A 13463-nucleotide genomic window follows, 5' to 3' on the forward strand; every position below is an offset into this window, starting at 1 on the left:
ATTAACGGTATCACTTTTCTTGCACCAGATGCGCATTTCGACAATACATGTCTCTTCAGTGATGCTCGTGGCCAAAATATTTGAAATCCAAAGATACATAAAACATGAAGAACTATAATCCAAAAGGTCCAAAAAGTATAGCCAAATCCGTGAAAGGAATCAGAGCTTTGCATGAGGGAGATACATTCCTTAATTTATAATAATTTCTATCATTTTGTAACAGCAAATTTTAATAACACAAAAAAATCCGTATTTTCATGCCAGTACCGAAGTACTGGCTACTGGGCTGGTGATACCCTCGGGGACTAATAGTCCACCAGCAGAGGCATCGACCCAGTGATAGTAATAAAATTAACGGTATCAATTTTTTTGCACCAGATGCGTATTCCGACAATACATGTCTCTTCAGTGATGCTCGTGGCCAAAATATTTGAAATCCAAAGCTTACATAAAAGATGAAGAACTATAATCCAAAAGGAAAAAGAAAAGCCACACAACTTATAAACTTTTGTGGGAAAAAACTGACAAGAAAGAATGCAAAAACGTACTCAACCAGATGATTGCAGCTTGTAACTGGAACGACTCTGATGTGAACGAGAAAGTAAGCCAACTTACCTCCATCCTTCACAAACAGCAGACAAAGTAGTACCTAAAAAACTCATCAAGTTAACTGGGTTCAAAAACAAAGCCTCTCCAACAGCTGATACAAGCAAGCAAATAGAAGATCATATACTTTTCGTGGAAAAAAATTCAGCAAAACGGGCTTTGCGTCGTCAACAACTAAAAGAAGCAGCGATAGAAAGAGAACAATTTCTGCAACAATTAGAAACAAGACCCAAATGATAAGGATTTTTTTAACTGATCAAGCAAAATCAATCCAGTATAAAGAGCAATGGTCCTGAAATTCTGATAGATGGCATTAAAACAGCTTAAACGCCTTCAAGTTTAAGAGAAACTTTTGCCGACTACACCACAAGAAAATCCAAATTTCAAGGACGAATTACTTGCTAGCAGCACAAATAGGTGCAATTTAATTAAAGAGGTCTCCAAAAATATATCAAAAGGAAAATACTAGTAACCCAACAAGATATATTCAATGCTATACAAAAGCTTAAAAAAGGAAAGTCGCTAGATGAATATGGTATCACAGCTGAACATATCAAATATGCAGGGAATGAAATAACCCATATATACCAAAACATTTCAACCAGATATTTGAGGAAGGAAAAGTGGCAACCAGCTTTAAAACGGGTATAATAACGCCAGTTCCTATAAAGGGGAAATATCTAACCCAAGCTACAAATTACCGAGACATAACAGTTACATCTGTTCATGGGAAAGTATACGAGTACGTGCTGATCGAAAAGGCAGGTTTAAAGAATATCAATCAATCAAATCTATAATTTGGTTTTACTGAAAGACTTTCATCTACTATGGCGGCACTGATATTATCAGAAGTATACACAGAAATCAATGGAAAAGATTTATTATTTATAACAACACTAGACAGTCAAAAAGAATTTGATGTAGTCAATCATCAAATCTTGCTAGACAAACTCTACTATCTAGGAGTAGATATTGAATATTGGGATGTTGTTGAGGATATGTACAATGGTGTCACATCAACTGTGAAATGGCAAGGAGACACAAGTCTCTCGTTTAGTATTGATCAGGGAGTAAGATAGGGTGAAATCATATATTCACATCTATACAAACAATACATCAACGAGTTACTCTCTGAACTAGAAGCTCATAACATGGGAATAGCTATAGGGAATACATATGCAGGCTGTCCTAGCTGTGCAGAGGATAATATACTACTTTTAAACGACCAAAACGAAAGGCAAGAAATGCTCAACACAGTGTATGGTTACTCAAGCGACCATAGATTCTTAATCCATCCAGTAAAAAGCAATACAATAGTTAAAAGTGTCAACAAACGAATTGAACTAGTGGAAGAATACAGCAATCAACAGAAAATTTTACTTAAGGTGATAACATTATGGAATTTAAATCAGATACAACACATCTAGGTCTTAAAAGAACAACATTCGAAAAAACTTAAATTAATATCAATGACAGAATATCACTAGCACGAAGAACTTTATACTCTCTGATCAAGACTGGCGTGCATGATACAAATGGGCTCAACCCAAGAACTTCATGCAAGATTTACCAAGTATACGTCCTTTCACGTCTTCTATATGGCATAGAAACCGTAAATCTCCAAAACAAAGATACAGTAGCACTATGCAGTTTTCATCTTAGAACTTTGAAGCATATCCAATCACTTCCAAATGGAACAGCTACATCAGCAGTCTACTTGCTTCTGGGAGCACTGCCAATAACTGCTGATCTCCACAAAAGACAGCTGAGTCTGTTACACTCAATAGCAATGGGGCACAATAACTCAATACGTAAAATGGCATGGAGGCAACATATAGCAGGTCTTTGAAGGAATAAATGACATACTGAACATGTATCAACTCCCGTCATTCAACGATATAATGAATCAACATAAGAACAAACTGGAAAAACATCGTACGAACAGCTATTTCATCTCTCTGGACAGTCAAACTCAAAGCAGATTGTGAAGAAAAATCAACACTCAAATGCTATCAAAAAGAAACCTAAATAATGGACAAACTCAAAACGTATGGGATACAATATCGAGCTCCGTCAAAGATGTCAGAAAAGCAGCAACAAAAGTACGAATGTAAACTGGAACATACATGCTTCAAACCTTAAAAGCAAAATTAAAAAAGCAGAGATAGATCCTCCCTGCCCAATATGTAAACTTGAAGCTGAAGATCTTCAACACCTTCTAACAAGCTGCCTAGTGTATAGACACATTAGAAAATCTCACTTCCAACAGATTAAAGATTATGTTGTTAACAAAATTGAAAGTTGTTTATGGACAATCAATTTCAGTAGCAAAATAGCTATCACGGAACTATTGATAGACTGTCAAAGTTTTGTTGAAAGGAACATTCTCCCAAATGACAAAATGATACTAAGAACAATAGAAATGAAATCAAGGGACTACTGCCACCTTATCCACATGAAAAGAATGAACATTACCAATGCCTAGCTAGTGCGTGGAATTAGGGGGTATATCTCTGTGTATGGTCAAGCCAGTCTCATATCTAAATTCTTAAAATTAGTACGACATATGAACATTATTAAACCAATCAAAATAATACTACTATAACTGCAAAGTCATGATTTCAGATTTTATAAATTTCATCAAGATTTTATAAATTTCATTTAAGAACATTTAGTTACCTTGACAAGTATGATTCACACACTAAAAGAACATACTAATTATATTATCTCTTGGCATTTTAAACTAACGTTAAGCCAAATTAAATAATATTACTCAACATCCTAATTAGTCACGCCTATGATTTAATATTGCATTAAAGAAAACTTTCTTAAAATTATGATTCCCAAGCCTTATGAACATGTATTTTTTTATGTCTCTTATAGTCTTGGTACCTTTGATAACTATTGCCATTTTAACATTCCATTACTTTTGAAGTCCATATATAAATGCTTATATATAAATTCACGACTTGTTGTACATACACTGGTTATTATGGTGGAGGATACTGTTCATTCATATTTTACAAAGGATTTATTGTGTGTTTTAATGTACAGATACTGTTAACATTTATCGGTCTTTTCTAAAGATTACGAAAAAAAAGAAGTAGAAGATGTCAATTTGATTTATGTCTAATGGAATGTGTGCCTTCCTGCAAAAAAAGAAATAGGAAATTCAATCATAATCAATATGGCCATAAATAGAATAGAGTTCTATCATAGATGCACAAACACAATTGTAAAAATACAACAACATATTATATATATTCGTGGAAAGAAGAGAGAAATAAATAGTATTTTGTTGTCGAAAGGAACATAAGCTTTATCCACTTATTTGAATCGCTCCCTCGTATCAACTATACCGAAGAGGATCTTTAAAGAACAAATTGAAAAAATGTTTTCTTTAAAATTTGAAGGAAAATGTTTCATAAATGGAATAATTTATGCACTGAAATAGTATGCAGTGGATTGTAACTGTACACAGCAGCAAACAGAAGAAAATTTAAATGAACAAGAAAAGTGTTAATTTTATTATCTAATCTGCAAATGTGAAAGCATTCTGAAGAACACCACAAATGGTTTGACATTAAAATTGGTTGCTTCCTAATGTATTCATTGAAACAATAACAAAGAAAACAGAATACTTTAAATTTGCTACAAAATCTATTTTATAAATCAAAGTTAAAGTCATATATATAAAGTATAACACAACCTAGACCTAAACAGTCAGACTATTGTTTTTGTATGTCATGATAGTTTTGGGTCAAACATTTATTAAAATTTTGTTATTTGTATCATTTATTTAGTCTTGTAAAACTTATGTTCAAACTGTTTGTATAGTGAGAAATTTTCAATGAATAAAAATAGGGGAAAATATTTACTTTGGGGAAATGTAATGTACAAAAATTTTCTTACAGGTTATTAGAGGAAATTTTTCGAACAACTTTTTCCTTAGAGGACATTTGTAGTCTTGAATTTTCCCTCAAGGAGAAGTGTTTGTCAAATATTTCCTCAAAGGAAATTGCAATTATAAAAATTTCCTCACAGGGAAAAAGTATTTCCTTACAGGAAAATTTGAAGCCGCAAATTTCCTCAGAGGAAAAAGTATTTCCTCGAAGGAAAATTTGAAGCACCACATTTCCTCAAAGGAAAATTGGAAGGCAAATTTCCTCAAAGGAAATATTTATGCCTGAAAATTCCCGAAAGGAAATCCTTTTCTCTTGAGGATAAAACAATTTCCCTTGAGGATAAAATAATTTCCCTTGAGGAAAAATGTTTTTCCTTTAGGGAAATTTGATTTCCCTTGAGGAAAACTACTTTTATTCTGTGGAAATTGTTGAAAAAAGGGGCATAACTTTTTCAACAGTTGTGTTAGAGCCAAAAAAGTTTAAGACAAATATCAAGGAACCAATACCAACCAAGTTATCAACTTCATTTTGACTTAACTCCAAATAATTAAGGTGACAACTTGTCCCGGAGACTGTTATACATTTAATAAAACATGTCATTTTTCAAATTGAAATGAAAATTATTACACATGAATTACCTACTACTTTCAAAATTTGCCCATTTTATTAAAGATCTACATCGATTATTTTCTGGTATTTCAAAATCCAAGAAGGAGGGAGACACTCTCTCTACCTTTATTATCAGATGTTAAACCCGAAACCAAAGAGGAGTTGTACAATTATCTTATATGATAACGAATCTGAGAAAGTTTAATTATAGTATTAAAATTCAATTACAAAGAGGGTACCCCAAATATGAAATAAAAGCAATGGCATGAATATGAGATGGTTTAGTTTCTTTATGATAATTGGTTTAGGAGCGGAGTTATGGATACAAAAAAGCTCATCATAAATACCAGGATTAAATTTTGTTTTAACACAAGACGCGCGTTTCGTCTACAAAAGACTCATCAGTGACGCACGAATCAAAAAGTTTAAAAAAAAAAGCCAAATAAAGTAAAGGACAAAAATTCCGAAAAGCCTTGAAAAATACAACTTAATCCTGCGGTAAAAAAAGGCTCAGTATTTCAAAAATAGACTCCCTATCACTATACCTCCACTTTAACATGAATGTGGAGGTAGACATATACATACAATGTAGTTGATCTTGTATTCAAAGATACTTTTGCTAGCAAAAAACTATTCATAAAACAAAAATTAAAGTTGAATTATGTTGGCTCATTATTTATGTTTCATCTTTATTTAATCTAAAAAGATTTTATCAAAAGATAAAAAATAAATTAAAAAGCATGAGTTAGAAAATAGAATTTTTCTTGAAACTCTTATTTTCATAATACGATATGTTCCTGTAATAATCAAATGATACCAACTGAATATCATAATGGCATGTTCATTCGGAATAGGCCGGCTAAATCATAATGACCAGTTGTAAGTCTGTATTGGACTGTTATTGTCTTTATTGATAAAAGTTTTTTGTAGATAACAGCTGTATAAACAAATCTACCTCATTCATGGACAAAAGTGTGTCAAGCCAAATACATCTCCCACTTTTTTTTTAATAAAATGAATATGATTTACTAGCTTTGGGATCAGATCCACACAACGGGAACATTCTTAAAATTCAACCTGGTTTCTGTGCCATGTTCTTTGTAACTATCTCAGCAGTTGTGCTTTTACACCCAGTTTTTCAAAACGTTTTGACCGATTAAAAAAATCTTAAGTGATTTTATGCTGTCATAGATATAAGACGATGTGGTATGAGTGCCAATGAGACAACTCTCCATCCAAGTTATAATTTGTAAAAGTAAATCAAATGGGTCAAAGTACGTCTTCCACACGGAGCCTTAGCACAGGTTCAATGGAAAAGACATAACTACTTGAACAAGGCGAAAATGAAAGCCTAATCTTGTATCCAGTAAGTTATACATATGTGTGCTAGTCTAAGCATGTGAATAAAAGTTTATGTTATTAAATACATGGAAGGGCTGTATAAAAATATTCATCTAGAGAGTCCCAGACACTGTATAAGTTGACTATTTTACCATTAATTCTAAGTGGTAGTACATGTATGTCGTAGTTCACTAGAAGTTACCTAAAATGAATTATTGTATTACCTTCTATTCGGGAATTAACTATGCAATTATTATATATACTGACGTACACAATATATTTTTTTCTTTATCATGCCTCATTTCCTAGGTAATGGGTGCTATACTTAAAGGGCTGAATAAATAATATATAACCAGAATTGTATTTTGAAACCAACTGTGCTTCTCTATGTGATCAATTGTCTTCTATTCATATGAGACTCCATAAAAAAAATATTAAAAAGAAAGACAAAACATATCACTATCCATGAATTTGTTTTTTTGGCTATGTAGATGATATTCTCTCATAGAATATTTCAAACTTTTTTCTATGTTGAAGGCATCTAGCCAGTCGAGCTTGAGAAAATAGATACATGTCTTATATCATCACTAAAATTAAGAATTTGACAATGAGGTGAGACTAAAAACAAAATTTCCGACAAAAGAAATGATTTGTATTTTCAATTTTGAACTTTCCATTTCGGTGTAGCAACATTCTAGCAACACCTTTTAAAAGATATATATGTATATATTTGCCAGTTGGTACGGTGTGGCAGTGTTTGTATTTTCTATCATGATTTTCACGAGTTGGTTGACCGTTATGGAATATCTGTATCACAGATCACGACAAATATGTTCCAAAAACTTCAATCAAAGCTCCTTTTTCTTTTTCCTAAATATGTTCTATCGAAAAAGTATTATGTTTTACTTCGTATTTTTCTCATCTATTTGAATCATTGAAAACAGGAATTATTAAGATAAAATCGGACAATAATTAAAAAAAAATGCATGACAACTTCATTGAAAAAGGATTAAATCAATGGAATATCAATATAGATGGAAAAAAAGAATAAAAAAAAAAGAAAGAAGGAAACGAATATGTAAACAAATGTCCTATCCTTATGTTTAAAGATTCGGATTTTAACCAATCTAAATAATTAAAAAAGGATTTCTTTTCTAAGAAAACATGGATTGTCAAAGTTACGAGCATATGTGAACTCTTCGAAATATGAAAAACAAAAGCATGACATAACAAAGAATAATTGACATACATTCAATAAACAAACATATACTGGATTACCCTGGACCTGGATTACCCTGGACCTGCATGATTTGAAAATAAAAGTTTAAACTGTGAAACAATCAATAACAGATTAGAGAGTCACTATTATAATAATAACAGTTTTGTAACGAAAATCGGTCATAGTTCATCTATTTTAATGTGAAATATCAGTTGTCTTTTCCTCTTAATTGTGTTTCTATATATGTATATAAGTTTCTCCATAGTTGGAGCACCATCTGTTACTATAAACACCCCTAAAGATGGTATAGTCTTGATTTTCACCCCTTTAAGTATAAAGGACTGATCCAGATGGTAGTATATAAACTGGCACAAGACAGAGAAACTTTATTAGTTATATGTGGACCGTTGGAATATTTTCTAACTGGTAAGTAGAGTGAATTTAGTGATTCAAAAGGATATATATAAATGGTGTTCGGATTTATATATGGATATTGCAATAGTGATTGTGATATAAAGGGAAACTTATATAATAAGTTTATGTATTAGTGAGAATACAAGTTGTATACTCGCTGGTGTTGCAAGTTGTACTATTGTGGAAGTGTGAATACTTCATGGATTTGTATTAGTGAGAATAAAAGGTGTATACTTGCTGGTGTTGCAAGTTGTAATATTGTGGAAGTATATTAGTGAAAGTGCACTGTGTAAAACCTTACCAGTTTGGATAATATTTATTGTGTGGGAACTCACAGCTGTGTTTATATATATTTTCCTTGTGAATTATAGGATTTGTGCATGTGATATTGTGTCATTGTTAGTTGCAGACTAACATGACTAACAAGGTGATACTACATATTGGTGGACGTTGTAAATGGAAGTTGTATATATTTATGTGATTTTGAGTTTTAAGTTGTGTGTGATACTTACTTGATGCTCGTTGCATAGTAATATGGTAGTGACATTGTGAATAAATCGGTCTGATACATGTTTCATAGTGATTGCATAGTGACATTGTGTATATATATTCTGTTATGATACAGTGTGTTTATGCATTGTGAATGAGGTACTTCACCTTACATTTTGATTGATGTGCATTGTGCTGTGTATATATTTTTCGTTGTAAATCCATTTATGGATGTATTGAATTTGATTGTTTTGAATAGGACAACTGGTTGTGGTGAAAATTGAGTTGAACACTTGAAATCCTGATTTATTCAGAAACGGGTCCATTGATCGCCCGTTACACGTTACAGTTTAAAATGTCAAGAAAACAAATTACAGCTTAAAATTTGAAATGCCTTAAAGATCTGAACAGGAAATATCTCCCCCTTTGTGTGTTGAGAAATACTCTCTCTTTTATGTACTTGTGTTTAATCCTATCATAATAGTCCCACTCATGCATAGCTCTTTAAACCATTAATTAACTAACCGTATAAAAAAATCAATATGAAGACCAGACGTAACGGTTGATTGATCCCACCTATCATATTTTTTAGACGACTGTACATTACGTCCGCATTCACTGTGTAAGTACACAATTAATGTATTTCTTCCTGTGTACACACTTAATGATGTAGTATGACGAACCTTGATCCCATCAATCTAACTATATTAAGTTAAGTTATAAAATATCTAGAGGACACTGGATACAAAAGGGAAAAAAGGGAAAAAGAGGAAACAAAAACATGATAATATGTGTTATAAATGTATTAATAAGTTATAGGACAATTAAATTATCAACAACTCTCCTATTACACATATCCGCCAGTAAAACCAACACGATCGAGATAAATACAGATCAAACTATATTTAAAAAACATGCACTATAGTGGCGTGACCAATCGGAAAAGTCGATTATTTAAAGAGTTTTATGGACCGAAATACCTCACGGCTGATAATTCGCATGAAGATAGAATAAACATTATACTTTCATTTTAGCCCTATCGTCGAGTTTTCCCACGGTGCAGTTTTTGGGATACGATTGCTTTCAAGCAATCTGTAGACTTTTACCGTTGACTCAGGGCTGCATTCCCTCACGTCCACCGTCTTATTCTAAAATTCAGCAACATCTTAGATTCTTATGATTGTCTCGCTTTAAAAGGTAAAAACAATCAAAAGGATTGAACATAAACAACTTTCCTGTAATGTTCTTCTCATAATCTTCATGTTTGATATTTCCCTTGACTTATATGCGGGTTTTTAACAACACGGAAAATCAGAATTAAGCAGTATTTATATTTAGTGTTTTTATAAATTTAGAAAGACGTCAGAGGGAATTCCCCAGTTTTGATAAATGCGAGATTTCTCTGAATTCCGATAATTCTATTTCTGTCATATAAGAACTGAAGTGGAGTTTTTCTATATTTTACCGTTATGAAACTGATATTTGATACTGTACTCTCATAAAGAAAGGGAGAACCATTCATCATATCATTTAATAAACGTTCTTGTTCAAAATCGCAAGTCGTGGGTTTGTTTATGTATAAATGCGCATGCGTATAGTTTTCTTGATTTCAAGGGGTATCAAATTGAGTGGTTGCTCTGGATTCCCCGCTTATTGATTAATTTGAAACTCATGGGATTCTTTCCATGTCTGTCTGCTATTGAGGTTGCATAATTTAAAATCATATGCATCATTTAAATTAAAATCAATGTAGTTTTACCTATAACACCCCTTCAGCCGAAATGGAGTCTTTCGTATTATCGTTTCGAGTTGTCTCCCTTCCGGAAGTATTTTCCGTCAAAATCGAAATACAATACGACTCGTCAAGAAAAATTAACTCGTTAGATGTCGATAAACGTCGTATTATATTAAGAACGATCTTAATTTAAACAGAGGAGTGTGTACGGAAAGGAGTCATGCCCACTGACCCAAAGGAAATTATTATTTAAAGAGTTAGAAATGGGGTTCCTCCTAGAATTAACGGTGATAAGATACGAAGTGAAATACCTTCTCTCACTCTCAGTGACTGCTGTGGAAAGTAAACTTACTGGATTTTACCTTGATGTAATATATTTTATCCCTGTTTCTTCCCCCTTTTTAATATTTTAATATTACCCGATAAGGGGTGTTCCTTATAATAGGAAGCTCATACGAAGAAAAGAAAGAAAGATTGATAGTACAAAAATAAAACACAATAAGTATTTTGCTCTTACACTTGTATCCGGGATTGGTTATTTTTTAAGTTGAGTGACTATTCAGATTATTACATTTGCATGTGCAGTTGAATTAGTTTTGAAAATAATACTATCCACCTGTACCAGGGCTGCCAAAAATGCGTGAGACTCACGCATGTTCATGCTTTTTTTGCGGCAGTATCCTTGGATCTATTTTTTTCCTATTTGATCTTTTCAATTTTGCTTAATGAAAAGTTGGCAGAACTGCTATACATGTGTCAATGAAAACTATATGGCAATCGTATCCCTCAGAGCATTCTTCTTTTTGATTTGTAAAATCGCGTTAAAGTGTGATTTTCGTTTTTTTTTTTTTTCATTTTCAAACACGGGAACGCTTATAATAAATTTCCGAGCGCAGATATCATCCTAAAATTAGTATCAGATGAAAGAGTGATGTATCAGCTTATATTTGACATACAACTTTAATATCATATGAACATACAAATTGGGTGAATTAGACGATTTTCAAATGTAACATTTTTTTCAATCTTACCTTCTGTCAAAGTATATTACATTTCTTATATAATATATATATATATATATATATATGTTGTGTACAAGATGTAAGTTTGTACAAACTATAATTTGTACAGGGTTTTTGTACAAGTACATTTTTTTTACGCATACCTTCTCGCACCAGGTGATACAGGTTTATCTTCTAAAATGTACCAGTTTAATGTTTTTTTAAATTCCAATATATATATACTTCAAACCTAACATTAAGTGCTGTTCTCCTTGTCCTCAAACAAAAAATGAGGATATCTAAATGGTTTGAATTCTAATTTTATTTTCTCCTTTTACCATATTAATATCCATTGAAAGTCTTTTTGTGGTCTCATAATGTTTTTGTATCAATGCTCAGTATTAGTCTGTATCATGTAGTTGTGAAAATATGATAGAAATATTCGGAAAAAAGATTGAATGCTTGCATAATCTATTTGTGTTAAGCAGTTCATAAAACACTGATAACTTGTACAAAAAATCTGTACACATTATAATTCGAACAACATTACAACATGTACACAACATATATATCACCAATTGTAAATTTCACACAAAAAGTGGAACAACTAATACTTAAGAAGTTTTAATAAATAAAAGTTTGATAGAACATTAAAATCAACGTTTACAAGCAGTATTACTTCTCAATTTTCACTCCAATAAGTAATGTAGCGTTTCACTTTCCTTTTTTCCCCTGTCGTATAATATGCAATGAATTTAAAATGCATTTTCTTCAGTTTTATATAAAAAAAATATATATTTATAACAACAGTTGTGTCTATTTGCTTGAATAAGTACAGATGCTGAGTTTTAACACCTTTTGAGGTGCTTTTAGTCTTGTTTTTCGGAAAGACTAATTTTAAACCACATTGGAACAACTCCGAAAAAAATCCGGAACATTATTGTCAGTGCTAATTCCATAATAAGAATCGTGTTATTAAGCCACCTGGAAGAGCTAATGAACAGTTAACGTACGACCTCCTTAATCTCAAAGAAGAGAACATTTTCATACATTTGAATGTGTGAGAGAGAGAAAACATGCGTGTAACGATGAATCAACTTTCGTTAAAACACGCTTCGTGGCATTACCATGATTACCATGACTTGTACAAAATGTTTATCCTGGAAGCAAAGTCATACAAGCTAAGCAATTAAGGCATGTCGAGTCATTTGATCGTGCCGATATTGTTTTAAATAAAACAAATTATCAGGCAGGCCATTTAGTGGTGAGTTTACTCTTCATAAATAACTTCAAGGACAACATTCAGCATGCACTGTTGATGAAATTAAAAATAAATTGAACACAGGACACTTTTAATTTGCAAAACACTCATTTGCAAATCCGCCGCCGCCTCAAATAAGAGCTACAGTGTCATGTGTATAACCAAAATGTGCGGAATTGCATGGGATTCAATAATTTCATTGCTTTTCTACTGTTACTATTATATTTAATTTGCTATTTGATTTATAAAAACATGGGATTTTCAATATCCCATGGGACAGGGCAAAATCCCATGGGATTGACCATTATCCCTTGGGATTTTAGTTAAATTTTAGTTAAATCCCATGGGACTTTTTTTGGTCCCATGGGATATTTGTTGTCCCATGGGACAAAAAAATCCCATGGGACTTTATTATCCCATGGGATTTTTAATATCCCATGGGACAAAATAAAATGCTATGAGATTCAAATTATAAATGTATAGATATAAATATACAGTAATGTGTATGTTACAATGAATGCTGTGTGGTAGTAAAAAGTTTTATATTTTATATATATATATATATATATATACAACTTATATACATTATGTACACAGCCATGTATCGCCATCATTGATGGCGATCCGATGGATACATCTGTTGTAGGGTTGTCACTGACTCAGACGTATATATATATATATATATATATATCTATTTTTTTTTTCATTTTGTCAAAAACATGTTTTTTATTTGTTTATATGACAATAAAGATTATTCTTATTTTGGAATGTATAATAATATTTACAGTCAAAGTCCTTTCAATGAAACAAAATGATGACATGTCTAAATAAATGAAAAAATATTGTTTTGAAATCTTTGTCTTGTTTATTTTATTATGAAAAA

The 13463-nt window shown here is 31.9% G+C and overlaps 1 protein-coding gene across 1 annotated transcript in view; it reads right to left on the minus strand.

Annotated features, from left to right (window-relative positions):
* LOC143046454 (uncharacterized) overlaps positions 1–9177 on the minus strand; it is a 44803-nt gene extending 35626 nt beyond the window's left edge. The window contains exon 1 of the mRNA XM_076219614.1: positions 9109–9177. Within this exon, the coding sequence (XP_076075729.1) occupies positions 9109–9166 (58 nt within the window). The 5' untranslated portion in view covers positions 9167–9177. The remainder of the gene's footprint in view (positions 1–9108) is intronic.
* Between the last annotated feature and the right edge of the window lie 4286 nt (positions 9178–13463).

Source organism: Mytilus galloprovincialis, chromosome 9, assembly GCF_965363235.1.
Source record: "Mytilus galloprovincialis chromosome 9, xbMytGall1.hap1.1, whole genome shotgun sequence".
NCBI lineage: Eukaryota > Metazoa > Mollusca > Bivalvia > Mytilida > Mytilidae > Mytilus > Mytilus galloprovincialis.